This window comes from Nerophis lumbriciformis, linkage group LG07 (genome assembly GCF_033978685.3).
Source record: "Nerophis lumbriciformis linkage group LG07, RoL_Nlum_v2.1, whole genome shotgun sequence".
Taxonomy (NCBI): domain Eukaryota; kingdom Metazoa; phylum Chordata; class Actinopteri; order Syngnathiformes; family Syngnathidae; genus Nerophis; species Nerophis lumbriciformis.
The window spans coordinates 2,967,062-2,981,506 of record NC_084554.2 but is presented as its reverse complement, the minus strand read 5'-3'; the positions used below and the strand labels follow the sequence as shown (position 1 = coordinate 2,981,506).

Below are 14,445 nucleotides of genomic sequence, written 5' to 3'. Positions count from 1 at the left end.
CTGACTCATGGGTACTTGATGAAGACTCTACTTTCACTGACTCATGGGTACTTCATGAAGACTCTACTTTCACTGAATCATGGGTACTTGATGAAGACTACTTTCACTGACTCATGGGTACTTGATGAATACTCTACTTTCACTGACTCATGGGTACTTTATGAAGACTCTACTTTCACTGACTCATGGTTCTTGATGAAGACTACTTTCACTGACTCATGGGTACTTGATAAATACTCTACTTTCACTGAATCATGGGAACTTGATGAAGACTACTTTCACTGACTCATGGGTACTTGATGAAGACTACTTTCACTGACTCATGGGTACTTCATGAAGACTCTACTTTCACTGACTCATGGGTACTTGATGAAGACTCTACTTTCACTGACTCATGGGTACTTGATGAAGACTCTACTTTCACTGACTCATGGGTACTTCATGAAGACTCTACTTTCACTGAATTATGGGAACTTGATGAAGACTACTTTCACTGACTCATGGGTACTTGATGAATACTCTACTTTCACTGACTCATGGGTACTTGATGAAGACTCTACTTTCACTGACTCATGGGTACTTGATGAAGACTCTACTTTCACTGACTCATGGGTACTTCATGAAGACTCTACTTTGACTGACTCATGGGTACTTGATGAAGACTCTACTTTCACTGAATCATGGGAACTTGATGAAGACTACTTTCACTGACTCATGGGTACTTGATGAAGACTCTACTTTCACTGACTCATGGGTACTTGATGAATACTCTACTTTCACTGACTCATGGGTACTTGATGAAGACTCTACTTTCACTGAATCATGGGAACTTGATGAAGACTACTTTCACTGACTCATGGGTACTTGATGAAGACTCTACTTTCACTGACTCATGGTTACTTGATGAATACTCTACTTTCACTGACTCATGGGTACTTGATGAAGACTCTACTTTCACTGACTCATGGGTACTTCATGAAGACTCTACTTTGACTGACTCATGGGTACTTGATGAAGACTCTACTTTCACTGAATCATGGGAACTTGATGAAGACTACTTTCACTGACTCATGGGTACTTGATGAAGACTCTACTTTCACTGACTCATGGGTACTTGATGAATACTCTACTTTCACTGACTCATGGGTACTTGATGAAGACTCTACTTTCACTGAATCATGGGAACTTGATGAAGACTACTTTCACTGACTCATGGGTACTTGATGAAGACTCTACTTTCACTGACTCATGGTTACTTGATGAATACTCTACTTTCACTGACTCATGGGTACTTGATGAAGACTCTACTTTCACTGACTCATGGGTACTTCATGAAGACTCTACTTTGACTGACTCATGGGTACTTGATGAAGACTCTACTTTCACTGAATCATGGGAACTTGATGAAGACTACTTTCACTGACTCATGGGTACTTGATGAAGACTCTACTTTCACTGACTCATGGGTACTTGATGAAGACTCTACTTTCACTGACTCATGGGTACTTGATGAAGACTCTACTTTGACTGACTCATGGGTACTTGATGAAGACTCTACTTTCACTGACTCATGGGTACTTGATGAAGACTCTACTTTCACTGACTCATGGGTACTTGATGAAGACTCTACTTTCACTGACTCATGGTTACTTGATGAATACTCTACTTTCACTGACTCGTGGTTCTTGATGAATACTCTATTTTCACTGACTCGTGGTTCTTGATGAAGACTACTTTCACTGACTCATGGGTACTTGATGAAGACTCTACTTTCACTGACTCATGGGTACTTGATGAAGACTCTACTTTCACTGAATCATGGGAACTTGATGAAGACTACTTTCACTGACTCATGGATACTTGATGAAGACTCTACTTTCACTGACTCATGGGTACTTGATGAAGACTCTACTTTCACTGACTCATGGGTACTTGATGAACACTCTACTTTCACTGACTCGTGGTTCTTGATGAATACTCTACTTTCACTGACTCGTGGTTCTTGATGAAGACTACTTTCACTGACTCATGGGTACTTCATGAAGACTCTACTTTCACTGACTCATGGGTACTTGATGAATACTCTACTTTCACTGAATCATGGGAACTTGATGAAGACTACTTTCACTGACTCATGGGTACTTGATGAAGACTCTACTTTCACTGACTCATGGGTACTTGATGAATACTCTACTTTCACTGACTCATGGGTACTTCATGAAGACTCTACTTTCACTGACTCATGGGTACTTAATGAAGACTACTTTCACTGACTCATGGGTACTTGATGAAGACTCTACTTTCACTGACTCATGGGTACTTAATGAAGACTCTACTTTCACTGACTCATGGGTACTTGATGAAGACTCTACTTTCACTGACTCATGGGTAGTTGATGAAGACTCTACTTTCACTGACTCATGGGTACTTAATGAAGACTACTTTCACTGACTCATGAGTACTTGATGAAGACTCTACTTTCACTGACTCATGGGTACTTGATGAAGACTCTCCTTTCACTGACTCATGGGTACTTCATGAAGACTACTTTCACTGACTCATGGGTACTTGATTAAGACTACTTTCACTGACTCATGGGTACTTGACGAAGACTCTGCTTTCACTGAATCATGGGTGCTCGATGAAGACTCAACTTTAGTGACTCATCTATTCTAATTTGAATTGTCACCCCAAAAAAAATGGAATGGAATTGAGAGTTGTCAGACTTGCATCCCTAATAATAATAGTAATAATAATAATAATAATAATAAAAATATAATTAATTTTATTGTTGATCATAATGATAGATAAAAATGATAAATGGCAGCCGAGTGGATTATTTAAAAACAATGCACTGTAAAGTTGTTACTCTTAATGGATTCCAGGAGATATTGGTGTAAAGGTCAGACACGACCAGGCACACCATTTTGGCAGTTTATTTAATAAATAAGTCATTACAGCATTGGGAGAGAACATGGTGATGCAATAAAAGGCACTTAGCAAACAATACTGTAAAGGCGCGTGTGTACGTGCTCCATGGTGAATGATGCTAAATGCTAACTGAACTGGGTAAACTTTGAATTGGGCAAAAAAAACACAAAAAAAACACAGAAAAAGGACCTGAGAATTATGAGTAATAAAGTCCAAAAAGTAATTTGTATGAAGAAAAAAGATGTTATAATTAGACAAGTGGTATAAAGTCCCTCGGTGATGGCGTGTCGATGTTCACAACATTTCAACTCCTTCAAAAACAAAGAGTGCAATAAAAGCTACTTTTGAACAAACATGAATTGATGAGCATTGCAAGATAAGATATACAGGTAAAAGCCAGTAAATTAGAATATTTTGAAAAACTTGATTTATTTCAGTAATTGCATTCAAAAGGTGTAACTTGTACATTATATTTATTCATTGCACACAGACTGATGCATTCAAATGTTTATTTCATTTAATTTTGATGATTTGAAGTGGCAACAAATGAAAATCCAAAATTCCGTGTGTCACAAAATTAGAATATTACTTAAGGCTAATACAAAAAAGGGATTTTTTAGAAATGTTGGCCAACTGAAAAGTATGAAAATGAAAAATATGAGCATGTACAATACTCAATACTTGGTTGGAGCTCCTTTTGCCTCAATTACTGCGTTAATGCGGCGTGGCATGGAGTCCATGAGTTTCTGGCACTGCTCAGGTGTTATGAGAGCCCAGGTTGCTCTGATAGTGGCCTTCAACTCTTCTGCGTTTTTGGGTCTGGCATTCTGCATCTTCCTTTTCACAATTTTCTATGGGGCTAAGGTCAGGGGAGTTGGCGGGCCAATTTAGAACAGAAATACCATGGTCCGTAAACCAGGCACGGGTAGATTTTGCGCTGTGTGCAGGCGCCAAGTCCTGTTGGAACTTGAAATCTCCATCTCCATAGAGCAGGTCAGCAGCAGGAAGCAGAAAGTGCTCTAAAACTTGCTGGTAGACGGCTGCGTTGACCCTGGATCTCAGGAAACAGAGTGGACCGACACCAGCAGATGACATGGCACCCCAAACCATCACTGATGGTGGAAACTTTACACTAGACTTCAGGCAACGTGGATCCTGTGCCTCTCCTGTCTTCCTCCAGACTCTGGGACCTCGATTTCCAAAGGAAATGCAAAATTTGCATGGTTGGGTGATGGTTTGGGGTGCCATGTCATCTGCTGGTGTCGGTCCACTCTGTTTCCTGAGATCCAGGGTCAACGCAGCCGTCTACCAGCAAGTTTTTAGAGCACTTCATGCTTCCTGCTGCTGACCTGCTCTATGGAGATGGAGATTTCAAGTTCCAACAGGACTTGGCGCCTGCACACAGCGCAAAATCTACCCGTGCCTGGTTTACGGACCATGGTATTTCTGTTCTAAATTGGCCCGCCAACTCCCCTGACCTTAGCCCCATCCTCGTTTTCCCGGTGTAAAGCTGCGAGCCATTTGTCTCGTCTCTGTGGGCTTTTAGCACGCTTTGGCGGAACAAAATACGACCTTTGTTTCCCCTGTTTCCAGTTGTGGTTTGCACAACCAAAAAACAACACAGTTTTTTTGGCATTTTGGAGGCAGAATGACGGGTTTAATCAGCGCAGGTCGACAGGTTAAAGAGTAATGGCGACGGTTTGTTTTCAACGCCAGTCAGGTTGCTATGGCTCGAAGAACCCGTATGTAGCTCAGTTGCCCGGATGTCGGCCCTACCCCAAACCATCACTGATGGTGGAAACTTTACACTAGACTTCAGGCAACGTGGATCCTGTGCCTCTCCTGTCTTCCTCCAGACTCTGGGACCTCGATTTCCAAAGGAAATGCAAAATTTGCTTTCGTCAGAAAACATGACTTTGGACCACTCAGCAGCAGTCCAGCTGGTGTCGGTCCACTCTGTTTCCTGAGATCCAGGGTCAACGCAGCCGTCTACCAGCAAGTTTTAGAGCACTTCATGCTTCCTGCTGCTGACCTGCTCTATGGAGATGGAGATTTCAAGTTCCAACAGGACTTGGCGCCTGCACACAGCGCAAAATCTACCCGTGCCTGGTTTACGGACCATGGTATTTCTGTTCTAAATTGGCCCGCCAACTCCCCTGACCTTAGCCCCATAGAAAATCTGTGGGGTATTGTGAAAAGGAAGATGCAGAATGCCAGACCCAAAAACGCAGAAGAGTTGAAGGCCACTATCAGAGCAACCTGGGCTCTCATAACACCTGAGCAGTGCCAGAAACTCATCGACTCCATGCCACGCCGCATTAACGCAGTAATTGAGGCAAAAGGAGCTCCAACCAAGTATTGAGTATTGTACATGCTCATATTTTTCATTTTCATACTTTTCAGTTGGCCAACATTTCTAAAAAATCCCTTTTTTGTATTAGCCTTAAGTAATATTCTAATTTTGTGACACACGGAATTTTGGATTTTCATTTGTTGCCACTTCAAATCATCAAAATTAAATGAAATAAACATTTGAATGCATCAGTCTGTGTGCAATGAATAAATATAATGTACAAGTTACACCTTTTGAATGCAATTACTGAAATAAATCAAGTTTTTCAAAATATTCTAATTTACTGGCTTTTACCTGTATATATAGACCACTCCTCAGGTCCAAGACACCGTCGACGGACAGGAAGTGCACACGACATACCTTTACCAAGCTGAATATTTCCGTTTATGTCGGCGATAGCGTGGTGAGAAGTGAAAGGGGGCTTCATTTCTTGCACACGTGTGACTGTTCAAAGTATATACATGTACTGTACATCCACAATAAGAGAGAAGCACATAAATACGTGTGTTAGTGGAGGCGGGCGCTGGTCAAATGGAGCGTTGTCGTGACGACCGTCTCCTCATCATTTGCCTTCATACTTGGGGTTGACCACGGTGGTGACGGCACTTTTGTAGATGGGATTCTCACCCTGAAGGAAACACAGCCACACTTAGGAGATAACAACATGAAGGAAACACAGCCACACTTAGGAGATAACAACCTGAAGGAAACACAGCCACACTTAGGAGATAACAACATGAAGGAAACACAGCCACACTTAGGAGATAACAACATGAAGGAAACACAGCCACACTTAGGAGATAACAACATGAAGGAAACACAGCCACACTTAGGAGATAACAACATGAAGGAAACACAGCCACACTTAGGAGATAACAACATGAAGGAAACACAGCCACACTTAGGAGATAACAACATGAAGGAAACACAGCCACACTTAGGAGATGACAACATGAAGGAAACACAGCCACACTTAGGAGATAACAACATGAAGGAAACACAGCCACACTTAGGAGATGACAACATGAAGGAAACACAGCCACACTTAGGAGATAACAACATGAAGGAAACACAGCCACACTTAGGAGATAACAACATGAAGGAAACACAGCCACACTTAGGAGATAACAGCATGAAGGAAACACAGCCACACTTAGGAGATAACAACAACAACAAGTTTGGCACATTCAGCTCACTACAAGTTAGTGACTCTGGTCTGGAAGTTAGGACCAAACACTAGAAACCTTTGCAAGCGATCCAAATGTCTAGACTTTTGTACGCACATGTTCAATGTTTCAGTACTTCCTGTTCTCTGACCAGACCTGGAGGACACACTGTTCTGTGACACTCAGGAAGGCTCAAGTCTCACTGACTCACGGGTACTCAATAAGAACCCAACTTTCACTGACTCATAGGTACTCTATGGAGATTCAACTTTTACTGACTCATGGGTACTTGATGAAGACTCTACTTTCACTGACTCATGGGTACTTGAAGACTCTACTTTCACTGACTCATGGGTACTTGATGAAGACTCTACTTTCACTGACTCATGGGTACTTGATGAAGGCTCTACTTTCACTGACTCATGGGTACTTGATAAAGACTCTACTTTCATTGACTCATGCGTACTTGATGAAGACTCTACTTTCACTCATGGGTACTTGATGAAGACTCTACTTTCACTGACTCATGGGTACTTGAAGACTCTACTTTCACTGACTCATGGGTACTTCATGAAGACTCTACTTTCATTGACTCATGGGTACTTGATGAAGACTCTACTTTCACTGACTCATGAGTACTTGATGAAGACTCTACTTTCACTGACTCATGGTTACTTGATGAAGACTCTACTTTCACTGACTCATGGGTACTTGATGAAGACTCTACTTTCACTGACTCATGGGTACTTGAAGACTCTACTTTCACTGACTCATGGGTACTTCATGAAGACTCTACTTTTACTGACTCATGGGTACTTAATGAAGACTACTTTCATTGACTCATGGGTACTTGATGAAGGCTCTACTTTCACTGACTCATGGGTGCTCGACAAAGACTCTACTTTCACTCATGGGTACTTGATGAAGACTCTACTTTCATTGACTCATGGGTACTTCATGAAGACTCTACTTTCATTGACTCATGGGTACTTGATGAAGACTCTACTTTCATTGACTCATGGGTACTTCATGACGACTCTACTTTCATTGACTCATGCGTACTTGATGAAGACTACTTTCACTGACTCATGGGTACTTGATGAAGACTCTACTTTCACTGATTCATGGGTACTTGATAAAGACTCTACTTTCATTGACTCATGCGTACTTGATGAAGACTCTACTTTCATTGACTCATGCGTACTTGATGAAGACTCTACTTTCATTGACTCATGCGTACTTGATGAAGGCGCTACTTTCACTGACTCATGGGTACTTGATGAAGACTCTACTTTCATTAACTCATGGGTACTTGATGAAGGCTCTACTTTCACTGACTCATGGGTACTTGATGAAGACTCTACTTTCACTGACTCATGGGTACTTGAAGACTCTACTTTCACTGACTCATGGCTACTTCATGAAGACTCTACTTTCATTGACTCATGGGTACTTGATGAAGGCTCTACTTTCACTGACTCATGGGTGCTCGACAAAGACTCTACTTTCATTGACTCATAGGTTCCTCAATGAAGACTCTACTTTCACTGACTCATGGGTACTTCATGAAGACTCTACTTTCATTGACTCATGGGTACTTGATGAAGGCTCTACTTTTACTGATTCATGGGTACTTGATAAAGACTCTACTTTCATTGACTCATGCATACTTGATGAAGACTACTTTCACTGACTCATGGGTACTTGATGAAGACTCTACTTTCACTGACTCATGGGTACTTGATGAAGACTCTACTTTCATTGACTCATGGGTACTTGAAGGCTCTACTTTCACTGACTCATGGGTACTTGATGAAGGCTCTACTTTCACTGACTCATGGGTGCTCGACAAAGACTCTACTTTCATTGACTCATGGGTTCCTCAATGAAGACTCTACTTTCACTGACTCATGGGTACTTCATGAAGACTCTACTTTCATTGGCTCATGGGTACTTGATGAAGGCTCTACTTTCACTGACTCATGGGTACTTGATGAAGGCTCTACTTTCACTGACTCATGGGTACTTGATGAAGACACTACTTTCACTGACTCATGGGGTACTTCATGAAGACTCTACTTTCACTGACTCATGCGTACTTGATGAAGACTCTACTTTCACTGATTCATGGGTACTTGATAAAGACTCTACTTTCATTGACTCATGCGTACTTGATGAAGACTCTACTTTCATTGACTCATGGGTACTTGATGAAGGCTCTACTTTCACTGACTCATGGGTGCTCGACGAAGACTCTACTTTCATTGACTCATGGGTTCCTCAATGAAGACTCGACTTTCACTGACTCATGGGTGCTCGATGAAGACTACTTTCACTGACTCATGGGTACTTGATGAAGACTTTACCTTCACTGACTCATGGGTACTTGATGGAGACTCTACTTTCATTGACTCATGGGTACTTGATGAAGACTCTACTTTCACTGACTCATGGGTACTTGAAGACTCTACTTTCACTGAATCATGGGTGCTCAATGAAGACTCGACTTTACTGACTCATGGGTTCCTCAATGAAGATTACTTTTACTGACTCATGGGTACTCGACGAAGATTTAACTTTACTGACTAATGGATGCTCGATGAAGACTCGACTTTCCTGCTTCACGGGTACTTGATGAAGACTCTTCTTTCACTGACTCATGGGGTACTTCATGAAGACACTACTTTCATCGACTCATGGGTACTTGATGAAGACTCGACTTTACTGAATCATGGGTACTTGATGAAGACTCGACTTTACTGAATCATGGGTACTTGATGAAGACACTACTTTCACTGACTCATGGGGTACTTCATGAAGACTCTACTTTCAATGACTCATGGGTACTTGATGAAGACTCTACTTTCATTGACTCATGGGTACTTGATGAAGGCTCTACTTTCACTGACTCATGGGTACTTGATGAAGACTCTACTTTCACTCATGGGTACTTGATGAAGACTAAACTTTCACTGACTCATGGGTACTTGAAGACTCTACTTTCACTGACTCATGGGTACTTCATGAAGACTCTACTTTCATTGACTCATGGGTACTTGATGAAGACTCTACTTTCACTGACTCATGGGTACTTAATGAAGACTCTACTTTCACTGACTCATGGGGTACTTCATGAAGACACTACTTTCATCGACTCATGGGTACTTGATGAAGACTCTACTTTCATTGACTCATGGGTACTTGATGAAGACTCTACTTTCACTGACTCATGGGTACTTGATGAAAACTTTACCTTCACTGACTCATTGGTACTTGATGAAGACTCTACTTTCACTGACTCATGGGTACTTGAAGACTCTACTTTCACTGAATCATGGGTGCTCAATGAAGACTCGACTTTCATTGACTCATGGGTTCCTCAATGAAGATTACTTTCACTGACTCATGGGTACTCGACGAAGATTTAACTTTACTGACTAATGGATGCTCGATGAAGACTCGACTTTCCTGCTTCATGGGTACTTGATGAAGACTCTACTTTCACTGACTCATGGGGTACTTCATGAAGACACTACTTTCATCGACTCATGGGTACTTGATGAAGACTCGACTTTACTGAATCATGGGTACTTGATGGAAGACACTACTTTCACTGACTCATGGGGTACTTCATGAAGACTCTACTTTCATTGACTCATGGGTACTTGACGAAGACTCTACTTTCACTGACTCATGGGTGCTTGACGAAGACTCTACTTTCATTGACTCATGGGTACTTGATGAAGACTCTACTTTCACTGACTCATGGGTACTTGATGAAAACTTTACCTTCACTGACTCATTGGTACTTGATGAAGACTCTACTTTCACTGACTCATGGGTACTTGAAGACTCTACTTTCACTGAATCATGGGTGCTCAATGAAGACTCGACTTTACTGACTCATGGGTTCCTCAATGAAGATTACTTTCACTGACTCATGGGTACTCGACGAAGATTTAACTTTACTGACTAATGGATGCTCGATGAAGACTCGACTTTACTGCTTCACGGGTACTTGATGAAGACTCTACTTTCACTGACTCATGGGGTACTTCATGAAGACACTACTTTCATCGACTCATGGGTACTTGATGAAGACTCGACTTTACTGAATCATGGGTACTTGATGAAGACACTACTTTCACTGACTCATGGGGTACTTGATGAAGACTCTACTTTCATTGACTCATGGGTACTTGATGAAGACTCTACTTTCACTGACTCATGGGGTACTTCATGAAGACACTACTTTCATCGACTCATGGGTACTTGATGAAGACTCGACTTTCACTGACTCATGGGGTACTTCATGAAGACACTACTTTCATCGACTCATGGGTACTTGATGAAGACTCGACTTTACTGAATCATGGGTACTTGATGAAGACACTACTTTCACTGACTCATGGGTACTTGATGAAGGCTCTACTTTCACTGACTCATGGGTGCTCGACAAAGACTCTACTTTCATTGACTCATGGGTTCCTCAATGAAGACTCGACTTTCACTGACTCATGGGTGCTCGATGAAGACTCTACTTTCACTGACTCATGGGTACTTGATGAAGACTTTACCTTCACTGACTCATGGGTACTTGATGGAGACTCCACTTTCATTGACTCATTGGTACTTGATGAAGACTTTACCTTCACTGACTCATGGGTAATGGAGACTCTACTTTCATTGACTCATTGGTACTTGATGAAGACTCTACTTTCACTGACTCATGGGTACTTGAAGACTCTACTTTCACTGAATCATGGGTGCTCAATGAAGACTCGACTTTACTGACTCATGGGTTCCTCAATGAAGATTACCTTCACTGACTCATGGGTACTCGACGAAGATTTAACTTTACTGACTAATGGATGCTCGATGAAGACTCGACTTTCCTGCTTCACGGGTACTTGATGAAGACTCTTCTTTCACTGACTCATGGGGTACTTCATGAAGACACTACTTTCATCGACTCATGGGTACTTGATGAAGACTCGACTTTACTGAATCATGGGTACTTGATGAAGACTCGACTTTACTGAATCATGGGTACTTGATGAAGACACTACTTTCACTGACTCATGGGGTACTTCATGAAGACTCTACTTTCAATGACTCATGGGTACTTGATGAAGACTCTACTTTCATTGACTCATGGGTACTTGATGAAGGCTCTACTTTCACTGACTCATGGGTGCTCGACAAAGACTCTACTTTCATTGACTGATGGGTTCCTCAATGAAGACTACTTTCACTGACTCATGGGTACTTGATGAAGACTCTACTTTCACTGATTCATGGGTACTTGATGAAGACTACTTTCAATGACTCATGGGTACTTAATGAAGACTCTACTTTCACTGACTCATGCGTACTTGATGAAGACTCTACTTTCACTGATTCATGGGTACTTGATGGAGACTCTACTTTCATTGACTCATTGGTACTTGATGAAGACTCTACTTTCACTGACTCATGGGTACTTGAAGACTCTACTTTCACTGAATCATGGGTGCTCAATGAAGACTCGACTTTACTGACTCATGGGTTCCTCAATGAAGATTACTTTCACTGACTCATGGGTACTCGACGAAGATTTAACTTTACTGACTAATGGATGCTCGATGAAGACTCGACTTTACTGACTAATGGGTACTTGATGAAGACTCTACTTTCACTGACTCATGGGTACTTGATGAAGACTCTACTTTCACTCATGGGTACTTGATGAAGACTCGACTTTACTGAATCATGGGTACTTGATGAAGACTCTACTTTCACTGACTCATGGGTACTTGATGAAGACACTACTTTCCCTGACTCATGGGGTACTTCATGAAGACTCTACTTTCATTGACTCATGGGTACTTGATGAAGACTCTACTTTCACTGACTCATGGGTACTTGATGAAGACTCTACTTTCACTGACTCATGGGAACTTGATGAAGACTACTTTCAACTTAGGGATCAAACTGTTCCTGTAAGTGGTGCAAAAAGTACTGAGACATGGAAACTTGACCTACCAGTGTAAATATAAAGATACATTCAAAGTGATGACACACAATCATGACATGCCTTTGATGTTAATACCGAAGCCTAAATACGTGAAGCCGTCTTTAATCCAAAACCGACTTACCAGACAGTGATAGTAGTCTGAAACAAACCCAATCCTGTGTATTATCACAGCACACTCATGCGTTTACTCCACACCTTCATGTATGCTGCATTGTTGGAAAACAAACTAACCATCCATTAAAACCGGGATAAAATGTTCCTCTTATCGCTCAAACAAGTAAAGGGCGAGAAGAAGAAAGCGAGTGTGCACACACCAACAAGCCATGCGGGGAAAACCTGGTGGAGATGAAAAGGAATACAAACTTAAAGGGCATCTGGTCTACGTCCATAGTTTGGATTCTGGAACTTATTGATAGGACTCTTGTATATGGGGTTGTCTTGCTACAGGCAGAGAATGAGCACAGAAAAGGGGAGAAAGGGTAAGAGAACAAAAACAAGTCTGCCAGGGAGGAAAGAATAAAGATGACAAAAGATAACCAGAAGCAAAAAAAAAAGGGTTAGGAATCAGCCGAGTGGGAATAAGTCATTTCCACCACTAGATGGAGGAAGAAGGAGGTGATGCCACCACTAGGGGGAGGCAGACTGCAGACTGTGGTCATGTTACTGAGGACTGAGCAGGAGGAGGAGAGGAGCTGAGGACACACCGCCCGGCTCTGCTCACAGTGCATAACATTACCTAAAAAGTCCATGCGGCCTCCCACTTTTTCCGTTTCATTTTGAGCCCGGTTCAAAAGCAACATCATGGATCTGTTTCTTCAGCTGTGACTCCCCAGAAGGAAAAGAAGGAACGGCGCTCTCATATTAAGGCCTCTGCAAATCTCATTTACGACACACGATACATGATCCTCGCAGGTTTAAAGTCAGGCATTGCACTCAGCACCTGTTTTTATTATTTAGTTTTTCTCACCCCCTCTCCTCCCAATTCTTCTAATATTCATGTTAATTGTCCTAATATTCATGTTAATTGTCCTAATATTCATGTTAATTCTCCTAATATTCATGTTAATTATTCTAATATTCATTTAATTCTCCTAATATTCATTTAATTCTCCTAATATTCATGTTAATTCTCCTAATATTCATGTTTATTCTTTTAATTTTCATGTTAATTCTCCTAATATTCATTTAATTATCCTAATATTCATGTTAATTCTCCTAATATTCATGTTAATTCTCCTAACATTAATGTTAATTCTTCTAATAGTCATGTTAATTCTCCCAATATTCATGTTATTTATTCTAATATTCATGTTAATTCTCCTCATATTTATGTTAATTCTCCTAATATTCATGTTAATTCTCCTAATATTTATGTTAATTCTCCTAATATTCATTTAATTCTCCTAATATTAATTTAATTATCCTAATATTCATTTAATTCTCCTAATTTTATTTAACTATACTAATATTCATTTAATTCTCCTTATATTAATTTAATTATCCTAATATTCATGTTAATTCTCCTAATGTTCATGTTAATGTTCCTAATATTCATTTAATTCTCCTAATATTCATGTTAATTATTCTATTATTCATGTAATTTCTCGTAATATTCATGTTAATTCTTCTAATATTCATGTTAATTCTCCTAATATTCATGTTAATTATTCTAATATTCATGTAATTTCTCCTAATATTCATGTCAATTATTCTAATATTAATGTGAATTCTCCTAATATTCATGTTAATTCTCCTAATATTCATGTTAATTGTCCTAATATTCATGTTAATTCTCCTAATATTCATGTGTATTCTTCTAATATTCATGTTAATTCTCCTAATATTCATGTTCATTCTCCTAATATTAATGTGTATTCTTCTAATATTCATGTTAATTCTCCCAATATTCATGTTAATTATTCTAATATTCATGTTAATTCTCCCAATATTTATGTTATTCTAATATTAATGTGAATTCT

General features: G+C 40.4%; 1 protein-coding gene across 2 annotated transcripts in view; it reads right to left on the bottom strand.

Moving 5' to 3' along the window:
* Positions 1-5,525: 5,525 nt before the first annotated feature.
* Positions 5,526-14,445, bottom strand: part of LOC133609891 (integrin beta-1-like) — a 214,519-nt gene continuing 205,599 nt past the window's right edge. The window contains exons 16-17 of one of the 2 annotated variants that reach the window (XM_061965925.1): positions 12,830-12,907; positions 5,526-5,912 (exon numbers count right to left, since the gene is read on the bottom strand). In XM_061965925.1, coding sequence (XP_061821909.1) covers positions 12,830-12,907 — 78 coding nt within the window. In that variant the 3' untranslated portion in view covers positions 5,526-5,912. The remainder of the gene's footprint in view (positions 5,913-12,829; positions 12,908-14,445) is intronic. The other variant, XM_061965926.1, reaches the window with a different exon arrangement.